At 30.3% G+C, this 12,641-nt stretch overlaps 1 protein-coding gene across 1 annotated transcript; it reads right to left on the bottom strand.

Annotated features, from left to right (window-relative positions):
• Positions 1-4,028: 4,028 nt before the first annotated feature.
• Positions 4,029-11,606, bottom strand: LOC113371513 (probable multidrug resistance-associated protein lethal(2)03659). Its single transcript, XM_026612137.1, has 17 exons — positions 11,535-11,606; positions 11,268-11,465; positions 10,948-11,199; positions 9,709-9,885; positions 9,411-9,639; positions 7,794-8,041; positions 7,531-7,665; positions 7,225-7,460; positions 6,809-6,988; positions 6,656-6,731; positions 6,473-6,586; positions 6,254-6,404; positions 5,893-6,123; positions 5,441-5,733; positions 5,043-5,230; positions 4,647-4,874; positions 4,029-4,561 (listed from the first exon to the last, which is right to left on the bottom strand). Exons 1-17 carry the CDS (start codon positions 11,547-11,549, stop codon positions 4,273-4,275), a joined length of 3,240 nt encoding a protein of 1,079 aa, XP_026467922.1. The 5' UTR covers positions 11,550-11,606; the 3' UTR covers positions 4,029-4,272.
• Between the last annotated feature and the right edge of the window lie 1,035 nt (positions 11,607-12,641).

Here is a 12,641-nt window from a genome sequence, read left to right as displayed (position 1 = left end):
TATTAAGTGAGATATATTGTAGAAAATATTAACATCATAGCTTTAGATTTAAATACGAATTTAATTATATAGTCACTCCTTATTTTTTTTGCTCCTTGAAGTCTTTTGATTATTTATGTATATTTTATAAAATCTATATAAAAATTTAAAACTCTTACACTATATGATGCAATCAGAGTTTTTTCAGCTTCATGAACTTCATACAAATACTAGTATTAAAATTAGTTTAATGGAAACACTGATTTCGTTCAATGAACATGTAGAGTTATATTTTATATAGATTTATTATAATTAAAGTTTAATGCGCATTGGCTAAAAAATATGATCTATAATTTTCTATCTATTTATAAAAATGAATTACGTTGAATAGTAAATTGAGTGCACTTTTCGATATATGTGGCGCACAAATGTACAATTTTGATTGATGATAAACTTACAACATAGAGAAAAACATTAGGATATTCCTTGTACTAAATAAGATGAGGTCTTGAAGCAAATATTGAATTTTCTTATTCAAATATATATAATTTATAATAATAGAATTTCACCTTTCTAGCAAGTCACCAAGCGCCTTCGCTTGATCGTCTTCCACAGTTTTCGTGAGGTCCTTAGGGGTCAGACCCGTTTGAATCCGCGCCATATAGTCGGTATCAACGACAAAAAGAACAATTTCGCAAAAGGGTTGCTATTTTGTAACGGATTTGTCTTTTTTGATTTTATAGTCGCGTCCATGACTGCCGGATTCAAATTAGAACACCAGACCTGAGACCAGTCCTCATTTTTCATCGACGGTACATTTGCCAACGGTGGGGACATTTCTGTAAAAAACCAAATAATTATTACTAGCGCAATTATTATCGCTGTTTTAATTTAAAATGCGCATATAATTAAGATTAAGGAAATTGCATTATATGCAATTCTATGAAAAATTAATGATGTAAAACTGCAATTGATAGATATAAAATAGAACAAAGAATAAATATGATTAATTTTTGTGCTAAGATAAATAAATTAAAATTCTTAAGAACCAACCTGCATTTGACGAACCTCCAGATATCAATTTGCTTTATTTATTCGTTTATGACAATATTCTCCACATCCATGAGCACCACTTAATATTTTTATCAAAACATTTTTATATTAATTTAACATAAACATTGTTGACTGTACTATCTGCTTCACAAGTATAAAATCTCGATTGTATTTGCACTGATTCGAAACAGTCGACGTATTTACTTGTAACTCAAATATTAATCACAACCAAGAATGTTGATTCAAAAGGAAAATTGAGCATAAAAATATAAAATATATTCTAGAGTTTAAAGTATTCGTCAAAGTTTTTAATTGACACTACAATGCAAATACAAAATATGTAACACTGATAACAAATTCAGCTCTTTGGGTTATATTTTTAGAATTTTATTAGCACAGTCATGTATTACTGACTTTTCATAAAAAATATATTGAAAAATAATTTATATTAAATTGAAACGCATTTTTTATTTCATAATTTCTTTAAATGCATTCACTTCTTAGTTTAATTTAAAATCCTTAACGAATATATTCTATGTACGAATCTAAATAACAAAGTAATGAAAACAATTATAATTTGTTTAAACATAATTGAAGACTGTTATTTATAATAATAATATCTAAAATAATGTTTCAATTTTCGACATCCATTCTGATTTTTTTATCATCTCTAAATCTTATGGTAGAAAACGGGATATACGCGTATATATTTAACATTTTTGGATTAAGTAGTTAATTTTTATTTTGAACGAAGTAATTCAAAATGATTTATTTAGGCCAAAATAGGCAATATAGAGATAGAAAAATTATATTTCAAATAAAATAAAATATGGCATTATAAATATATACAAAAATGTTTAAATGCAACCCTGGAAAAGAAAACTTTAATGAATATTATGTTCTAATCGACATATTATTACTCGCAAATTGCTTTACTCCATAAACTATAATTTTTGAATTAGATAATATAATGCACGTGTACATGTAGAAACAATCTTCAAACTCGCAGATTTTAGATCATTTCAATATTTATTCAAGCAACCGCTTAAATTAAAATTAACTAACAGTCATGCATGCTTCTTTTTTACTAGTAATAAATATTTTTAAAAGGTAATATAATAAAGATTCATGTCGTTGTTCGTACATTTATATTTAAACAGATGTCATATGAATAAATATTGAGATTTGATTTTATCAAATATTTATATACACAATTCAAAACAAACTGCATAAAAGATTTGTACACCGAATATGCATTCCGTTTCAATTTATTATATTTATCAAATTTACTTTCCAGAAATTTGAATATTTTCTTGGCCTTGATCACTGTTATCAACTTTTGCATAAAACTGATCCAACACGTGCGTTAATATCAATTCGTGAGAATCAGTACTACTACAATTTAGCATTTCTCATAATCAATTAAAAAATATAAATATTTAATCACACTTGAATGAGGATATATAATTTAAACTTTATTTTCAATCCATTCTCATACAAATGTTCAATATTAAAGTCACATAAATACTGCATATTGACGCAAGTTTACATGCACAGTACATTATAGCAAGAATTTGTTGTTTACAACTTACAACCTCACAGGAATTTACTAAAGCTTCATTGAAATAATTGCGATGTACTAAATTAAAAAATTCTTTAAATGAACTATGTTAAAACTATGTTAAAATTGTCGAAGATAAACGCATAACGAATATGAAATTGTTGGAATAAATTACATATAAAAACTTATAAATGAATTAGTTATAAATTATAAATGCACCGATAAAATTGCGTCTAAATACACTTAATGCGTAATACTTTTAAAAAATCAAAAATCATATATGATTAAAATTTGTCAAAATATATACATTATTTATTATTTACAAAATTAATCGATTTTCAATATACATTAAGAGATAAGTACTATTTGACAAATTCACATGTCCAAGAGACAATGTTAAGAAATGTTATTATGAAAAGCGTAAACTTTACTCTATATGGAAGATCATTATTAAGTATAAAATTTTTATATTTATTAATCTCACACACAATATATAGCGTCTTATTATATAATTCAACTGAGTTTCACATGAATATCTTTATAGATATTTTATAGTAGTTTTAATTTATGTACATCAGTTTTATAGGCACTAAATGTAATAATATTTATAATATTTCATTTTATATAAGTCAAATTTATAAAAATATCAATTTTGTACATTAAATTCTATCACTAGATTTTCGTAAACATACATATAAAAATATGTAAATATTTTGTAACACGTAAATTAAAATATATCTAATTTAATACTTAATGAACAAACAACAAAAATAAAACTAAGTATCGTTATATTGTGAACTATTAATCTAACCGTCTTTCGAGAGGAAGAAAACATAGATAATTTTAGGCTAAGATTATTAAGTAAATATTTTAAGTATTGATTATATTTAATATTAAAATTATATATAATATTCAATCATTAAAGTTATGGTCTGCGATTGCGTTTATAAACGGTAAGGTGGCATAAAAAGTTTAAAAATCAATGTATTAGTTTGAGAAATAACATTGAAAAAAAAATCAAATAAAGTTAATGATAAAAACAACTTTAAACCGCCTAACACTCTAGAACGCCTAAAAATCTTAGTCCGAAAAACATAAAGAAAAAAAAAACTTTTTGAATCAACATCCACATAAAAAAAAGAATTCGAAACAGTCTATAATTGGGAACGTGCACAGTAATTAAAGGCACATATTTAAATTACATTTAAAACATACTTATGAATTCTATATTAAGTAGTTATACTGCGAGTATAGAGAATCAAATTTTAATTCTATCAAAAAATCTCAAAAGTATATATTTCTGTCCAATCAACATGCATTTTAAAGTTTTCATATATATCACATATAACGTTTTAATATATGCATAGTACATTTTGACGTTGTATTGTACAATCACGATTAATTATGAATACTATTGTAATGCTGAAGAAGTTGGTCACCCGTTTTCATTCAACCAGACGCTAAAATTTGTTATAATTATAAAAACATTACGCTTAAAGTATTACTGTAATTAGTGAAAACATCGGTTTAAGACCGTATATTTATACACAGTGGTATAACGATAAGTTAAAAATGGCCCTAAATATTTAGAGCCAACGACCTATATGCTTCATCAACATGGACCTGATAAGTTCTAACCCTGCATTAATTTATAAAGCTTTGATATTACCCAACAGCATTCAGATCATCGTTTCCAAAGAACTTGTATGGACTTTGTTTTCAGCCGTTTTCCTAGCAATTGCCATAAGTTGTTCCGCTTCTTGTCGACCACTTTGATCCACCATGGATCGGAAAATTCCATCTTTGACATTTAACAATTCTATAGGAGAAGCAAACTCTGCAGCCTGGCCGGCATCCATAACCAACACCCGATCAGAATCCATGACGGTGTGAAGACGATGAGCGACCGTGAGAACTGTACATTCGGCGAAACGTGAACGAATCGTCCTTTGGATTAATATATCAGTTCTACAAAAAAAAAACAATTCCAAGTATTACTTACACAGTACATCAACAATAATAATCAATAGTGCATACATAATGGTAAACTTACTGAGGGTCAACATTGGCCGTCGCTTCGTCCAGTACTAAGATCTTATTCTCTCTTAGAATAGCCCAGGCTAAGCATAGAAGTTGCCTTTGTCCGACACTGAAATTAGACCCGCCTGCCATAACTGGAGCTTGAAGACCCAAAGCACTTGCACCCAATTCTCCTAGTTCAACCTCATGCAGCGCAGTCCATACGGCGGCATCCGAATATTCTTCAAATGGATCAAGATTTCTAAAAATATAAATTAGCTCAAATTATTACTAAATCATATATCAACAGCAATAATATATAATATATTATTGAACATAATAAAATTTATTGAAACTCCGTCAGGACTTTTTTTATAAAACAGATTTGCAAAACTCTAAATCATTGATTTTTTTTCAAATTCAAATTTACCTTCGCAATGTTCCAGAAAACAGTACAGGATCTTGTGGAATGATGGACACTTTCGATCTTAGTTTATTCAAAGAAATTGTAGCCGTATCGATGCCATCAATTGTTATAGATCCTTCAACTCGGGCTAAACGGAATATTGCCGCAATCAAGGACGATTTGCCAGCGCCTGTTCTTCCAACTATACCAATCTAAAACAGAAAACAAAATTATTTGGTTAAATGAATATATTTTTATAAAGCTTAACACTTTTATATATTCCTTTCATGTATAGCTAAAAATATTTGTATACGTTTTATAACCATTGGATTCATTTCTTTCAAAATATAATACTAATTAAAAACCGGTGATAATCAATGAAAATTTCAAAAATCAGTGAAATTTTATTTTTATTTTTCTACCTTTTCTTTTTCGTTGATCTCTATATCCAAGTGTTTCAAAACTGGTTCCTCTCCTTCCACATAAGTTAAAGTCATGTCTTCAAACTTAATTGTACCTTTCTCTGGCCATAATTTAGGCACTTCTCTAGGAACCTTCGGTTCTGTTTCTGGCGGTAATGATTTGTATTCAAGAACACGTTCCACTGCCATCATTTGGTTAGCAACTTCTGCACTTTGCCGGATACCCCATTGCATCATTCCGGTGAGGGCCATCGCCTGAGTGATGGCCAAACCGACTTGGTCGCCCAATCGTTCTGGTAAACAGAAATATAATATTTATTTTATTCATATTTTTTAGTTTTTAAAATAAATTTTAGTCATTTAAGAGAAACAAATATGAAAAATAACTAATATAAAATAATAAATCTAAAGATACATTAATATTATGATCATCCATTAAAACTATTACATACCTTGTCCTGCAATTAGAAAACTGAAAGTGACAGCAAATATAAATAGCAAGCACATCAGATCTAAGCTGAAACCAAAAGCAGTGCTAGTTGCAATGAACATGTACCATGCACCACTGTGGCGATCTTGATGTGAATCGAATTCACTCGTTAATTCACTTTGGGCTCCAAACGCCCTCACAGTCGACAAGCCAGCTAACGATGCTGCAAGGTGAGAATATGCTGGACTTCGGGCTTAAAAAATAAAATATTCTGATTTGAACACAAATTCAAAATTCAAAAACAATATAGCTTATTACAGTTTCATAAGTAAGCTATAAATAAATAAAATTCGATTAATGTTATCTGTAATTACAATACGTACTTATTCCTTCAAGACGTTTAATATTTTTTGATGTTTTTAAGTAAATTCTTCTCACAAATATGAAAACTATTCCAAGAACGCCGACAGCTATCAAAAATAATGGATTTACAGTTGCCGTTAATATTAAAGCGCCAACTATAGTCAGTATGATCTGAAAAGAATAGAATTAAATAAAATATACGATTTTTTTTAATGAATCTAAGCATATACAAAATGTACCTGTGATGAATCAAGCAAGGCTTTAGGTAAAAATTCATCAATAGCGCCCATGTCTTTTGAAAATCTGTTCATAATCCGTCCTGAAGGGTTTGTATCAAAAAATCGCATAGTTGTCTGAAAAAAAATTAAATTATTAATATTTATTTTATTCTACTAATATTTAAATTATCTGATTAGTTATACTTGTAAAATTCCTTTGAACATAGAATCATGTAATCTTTGAGAAGCCCGTACACATACAGTGTAGAAAAATATAGAACTGCAAATAATAAGAAAATACAGAAAATTAAACTAATCCAAAAATAATTGAATCATAATATAATCTTTTCTACGAACCGAGTAATAGCTATTATAAATAGTGAAGCAACTAATCCTCCATGAATATACATGCAAGTTTCAGTGCTAAGTAAGTTTTCAGTATTACTTGATGTTTGGTTTGTAGATAAGTCATTAAAATCACTTGAATTTATCGTGGCAGATGAGTTATAGAAATGACGGAGTTCTTCTTGTGCAGTCCTGAAAATACAACAGTTATTACATAAGCTTTTAAATTAAAATAAAATCAACAAATTCGAGAGACTTTGAATCGAACTTACAAAAGAACGATAACAGACTTTCCAAGTATCATTTAATAGTTCACTAAATAAACAATAAAAAATAATAATATTTAAGTGTTATATATTTTTGTTGAATGATAATCATTAAAATTCATTAAGGGTTATTATTATTATTATTATTCATTATAAAATTACCAGTATGAAACCCAATAATCAGCGGCACTAGCGGCAACTTGCGCTAACAAAAACAAGGCAAACATAGGCATCAACAGGATCGAGTTAGCACCAGCCTTGAAATATTGTGCTAGCAGAGATCCTTGAACCGTGCCTTTCGAAGATTTTTCAGCAACAGCTTGCGGACCTTCGTCGACATCCTCCTCTTGCTCTGAATCTGATTCATGAGTCGCAATAGAAGAAACTGACATTTTGCTCTAAAATAAATATTTGCGTTATTGGTTATAATATCGTTCGATTACTTACTTAACTTAAGAAATTACTTACTCTTGCTGATGTTTTTGATAACCTTCTTGTATATGGATCGGGAGACTCTACATTTTCTTGTTGACTGATTAATTTGGCTATATCTATTCCACTTCTTGATAAATCTTCGGGCGTTCCTTGCGCTTCAACTGTTCCCTGAAATAAATTTAAATATTTCAGTAATTTGTCAAATGCTGTGATTGATATAAATAATTTCAAATTTTTACAGTTGGCATTTTGAACTATTGTTAATAGTTAATAAAAAAGTTAATAAAATCACCCACATTATTCATTACTATGATCCAATCAGCTCCATTCAAATAATGCACTTGATGAGTGACAAGAATCCTAGTACATCCTTTTAATTGTCCTTTGGGTCCGATACATCTATCAAACAAATGCCGCCCGACATGTGCGTCGACGGCGGAGAGCGGGTCGTCCAGCAAGTAAAGGTCTGCACGGCGATAAACGGCTCGAGCTAAACTAACACGGGCGCGCTGACCTCCTGATAGAGATGCACCGCGTTCACCCACTAAAGAAATAATATTTGGTAAAATTAATTTCTTAAGACGCAAATGAAGTATTGGTTAAATTTAAATGAATCTATCTTTCAAACTAACAAACTTGTAAGATTATGTTCTCACTCGCTTGCTTAAGGGGGTAATCTAGTGTAGAAATTCAAAAAAATCGTTTTTTTTATTTCATATTTTCAAAGTTTAACTATCTAAGAATATGGGTACGAGAACGATTTTGAAAATTTGAATTATTTTCGGAGATATAAGCTTTTACTGACTCGGTCTCCATACTGGTTTGGCTTCACGCAAAACTTTAAATGCGTTTTTCTCAGAACAGACTTTTTCAGTACTGTTGACAAGATTTCTCGAGTTTTAATCGACCGATTCACTTGAAATGTTCCGAGAGTCTTGTTTATAGACCTATCTATAGCCCGAACTAGGATTATCCCCAAATTCCAATTTTAACTATTTTTAAAAAATTCGAGAAACTCAAAAAAACAGTAAAAAACACTTTTTTTCCAAACAGTCGCCAATTTGTAAAAAAAATCTTTTTACTCATCGCTAGTTCGGGCGATTGCGACATTATTGTAGATTAATAATCTTTTTATTTTTTGCATTTCCGATGGCTAGGAGGACTGAAATCATGTCAAGACTGAGGTGCTGATTTTTTTGAACCACCCACTTCATCAGCTGCCAGTTTTTTCAACTTTTTTATTTTTTAATTCTTGTTTTGTATTTTAATAATATTAATAAATTAGTGGTAAAAAATGGATAGTAAAAACATTCATTGCTTTCTTTTACGACACTTTAAAAATGACCTAAAATTCATCGCTCTACACTAGAATACTCCCTGAACCAGAATATTTCTGGTTCCGGAAGGAGCCTAGTATTGCGAGAAATATTTTCCGACGATTTTATCGCGTGACCTCCCATATAAATTAAAAGTTCTGTTATAAGACATTCTATACAATGCAAAAGAATAAATTCTTTGCTGGATACATTAATCGTTAACCTTCGATTGCGATAAAAACTAAAGAGATTATCTATAAATATTTTGTAAAAAGTAAGTAGAAAAGTAAATTCTAATACAACTTATTAAACTAAAACTTGCTTTATATAATTTCTCAATTCATAATATTCGCTATTTTAGTATTCGAAAAGAATAAGATAGTAGTAACTGTTAGTAGTTACTCAATTATGAAGGTGATAATAATTTCCGACCATTTTTATGCACTGGTCAAGAAGAAAAGGCAAAACACAGCCATAATAAACAGACGTGAAGACGTTTCATGCTGCGTTAACATACTCCATTGCAAAACTAAAATACATTGTCAAGCTCATGCATCACAGCACGCCTAATTAAAACGTAATACAAATAGTGCTAACCGATAGTTTGATCGCCGTTCGGTAGTTGCGTGAAATCTCTTTGCAGCGCACAACAACGTATCACATCGTTATAGCGCGATTTATCGTACGCCTGTCCGAATAGAATATTCTGCCTGACACTACTCGCAAATACCCAAGGCTCTTGACAGGCATAAGATACGCTTCCTAACACCTCGATGTCGCCTTTCGCCACGGGTAGCTCGCCAAGGATCAGTTGTAGGAGAGAACTCTAAAAACAATATCAAATTAACACAGTTTGCTGTAATGATATATGAGGAAATTACATAAGATTTACTACCTTGCCGGCGCCTACGCTGCCAATGACTCCAATCAATTTTCCTTTTGGAATGGTTAAAGTCAAGGAATTTAATGTGGGCTCATTTATTATGTCGTTTGTCCAACTGGCACATATATTTGATAGGATTACAACATTCTCGTTTAACGAAATCTGATGAAATTCTTCAGCTGAATTTAGCTAAAAATGATCAAATAATGTTTAGCATTCATATTTTTCCCTATCACGATTCCATTTGTTTTAAATATTTAAAACGCATTATTCATTTGACTTTGTGAGCTTTAATAAAATCAGAAATAAGGAAATAGCATAATAGTCCAGTCATTTGGTCGTTTTGCCGGTACAGTACTCCGGGAATTCTGAAAATTGGTAATCTTATGGATTTCGAGGTGCTCTTTACGAAAATCAACTTTGCCACCTCAAATTTGAACGGCAAGTTGCCGCTATATTGAAAAATGGCGTCAAAAAACAGCTAATAAATACATATTTTCAATGTTAAATTATGCGAATAAGATCTAGAAATAAAATAATTCAAATATTTTTCTGTTTTTTTGCTGATTTTTTAACACTTCAAGCTACTTACTTATACCTACTTTGCCATTGAAGTGTTAAAAAAATCAGCAAAAAACAGACAAATATTTCAATTATTTTATTTCTAGTACTTATTCGCTTAATTAAACATTGAAAATATTTATTTATTAGAGAGAATGTGGTCAAGTTCAATGTGCTGTCATATATGGAGAGATTTGATACTACGGCGAGAGCAGCAAAGACTTTGAGGCGGCCGTACTCTCAAACAATCAATTTTACAAAAAAACGGTTTTCTAAAGAATTGTAGGAAATTTTATCTAGTTTAATTCGTACATAGATACTTTCATCGTAGAATAAGCCAGAAAGGAGATATTTTAAAAAAGCTGTTTTTTGACGCCATTTTCCAATATGGCGGCAACTTGCCGTTCAAATTTGAGGTGGCAAAGTTGATTTTCGTAAAGAGCACCTCGAAATCCATAAGCTTACCAATTTTCAGAATTCCCGGAGTACTGTACCGGCAACAGCCCTTTTTTGCACCAAATGACTGGACTATAAAACAAACCAAAAAATCATAAAAGTTAATGTTTTCCAATGGTTTAGCTATTACAGATGTTAAGGAAGATCTTTTATTATGGTATAGGTAGTCTTCATCTTAATCTTTGCTTCCGACTTTTGAAGATCTTATAATTATTACTGACTCTATAAAATTACCTTATTCTTAATGTTCATGTTTATAATATCGGCATTGGCATTATTTTTTTCTTTATCAAGCATCTTTTCTGCTGCTATTTTTTCTTTGAGTAATTCATCTATAGATTTACGACTCTGAAACTCTTCGTAATCCAAAAAGCGTTGCAATCTATTTATGGCTACCCAAGCTTCGGCTAATTCTGCTATGCCTCTCACAAACATTTGAGACATGGTTTGAGCCAGGATATTAAAATAAGATGACACAACGAATACCTAAAATAAAATCGAATAGTGTTAATAACATAATAAGGTACTAACGACGTCTAAACGGTGTACCTCACCTTCGCCGCCGTAAGTTCACCGTTCATTAGTGCGATCGCCAGCATCGTGCAGAACAAAGCCATTCTCGTTGTGAATAGCATAAAAGTCATGTAAAGTCCTCGCACGTATGAATTTTTACGAACTACCTTAAGCTCGAGTCTTCTCGCTAATGCGACAAGATGCGTGTAAGGAATCTCCCAGGCGTACATTTTAATTACCTAATTAATAAGATGACATCGATTTCATGTCAATTATTTTAAATTGCAAATTATAACTTCGATAATTACATTATTATGAAACATGCCTGTACGCCAGATATAACCTCGTCCATAAGACGAACGCGTTCATCGGTTTTGAGTGCAGTCTGCAGTCGGAATATCGATGAAAGCTTTCCTGTATACGCTAGAATTAATAATAATTATTTATTTACATTAAAAACTTGTCTAAGAGCATTGTATACAAAGTGGAATTTGGTACTAACATTGTATTGGAACAACTAGAAAGACAACTAGAATTCCGAAGATACCAGGCAGACCAATTTCATTCCATAGTAAATATGTCACTACTAAGCCCATCAATGGTGAAGACCACATATAGTGGATCAAAATAGATACTAAGTCAAACCTGCTAACATCATTTGATAAAAGATTCACAACTTTGCCTGGAGCGGTATCTCCTAATGAAATTCGCGATAAGCGAAGAGCCTATAATTATTAGGATATAATTAAAATAATAACATATAATAATATTGTCATAAATGATAATAATAAAACCTTTCGATAAATAATACTGCAAACAGCCACTCGAACTTTCATCCCTAAATGGAAACCTCCAAAAATATATTGGTTAATAGTAATTACGCTTAATGCGTTCAAAATGACGATTCCACCCGCACACATCAATGCCTCTTCTTTCATGTTTTCTGCAAACATAATGCATAATTATAAACAATTGAATTGCAACATTTAAATTAAATAATATTTAAATTATACAAGTATATGTGCAGAATCTATACACTTGCACATGTTAATAAATTGTTATCAATTAGAAACATTCACAACCGCAATTAATTAAGAAATCAAACACCATAAATTCAAGACAGATGTAAGCTAGACACATAAAATAAAGATAAATAAACTTACCACTTCCATTTCTAAAAGTTTGTAATAATCTCCCGAGAAGCAAGGGCTGCCCAAGCCTAATAACGACTTCATTTAAAATTTGTATAAAACCCAATCTCGAAATTTCCCACCAAAATGTTCGAGCGATGGCTCGTATCAGTCTTGTTTTTGATTTTATTTGAGATTTTCTGGAAGCCCATTGTCTTGAAAATGAAAAAATATAATAAATAACCATAACAAACCAAAAATAAGATTAATAATTAATTTTATAAA

The sequence above is a fragment of the Ctenocephalides felis genome, unplaced genomic scaffold, assembly GCF_003426905.1.
Source record: "Ctenocephalides felis isolate EL2017-DRISC unplaced genomic scaffold, ASM342690v1 CF-g0.4_SCAFFOLD_01492, whole genome shotgun sequence".
NCBI classification, from domain to species: domain Eukaryota; kingdom Metazoa; phylum Arthropoda; class Insecta; order Siphonaptera; family Pulicidae; genus Ctenocephalides; species Ctenocephalides felis.
The sequence above is the reverse complement of the archived record's forward strand: the minus strand, read 5'-3'. Positions and strand labels throughout refer to the sequence as shown.

Bases quoted from the DNA above. Each gene is read 5' to 3' on its own strand.
- LOC113371513 (XM_026612137.1), bottom strand. The intron at 7,666-7,793 runs GTGGGTGATTTT...AATTTATTTCAG, and splicing joins GGATCATAGTAATGAATAAT to GGAACAGTTGAAGCGCAAGG. The intron at 5,734-5,892 runs GTATGTAATAGT...TCTGTTTACCAG, and splicing joins TTTTCTAATTGCAGGACAAG to AACGATTGGGCGACCAAGTC.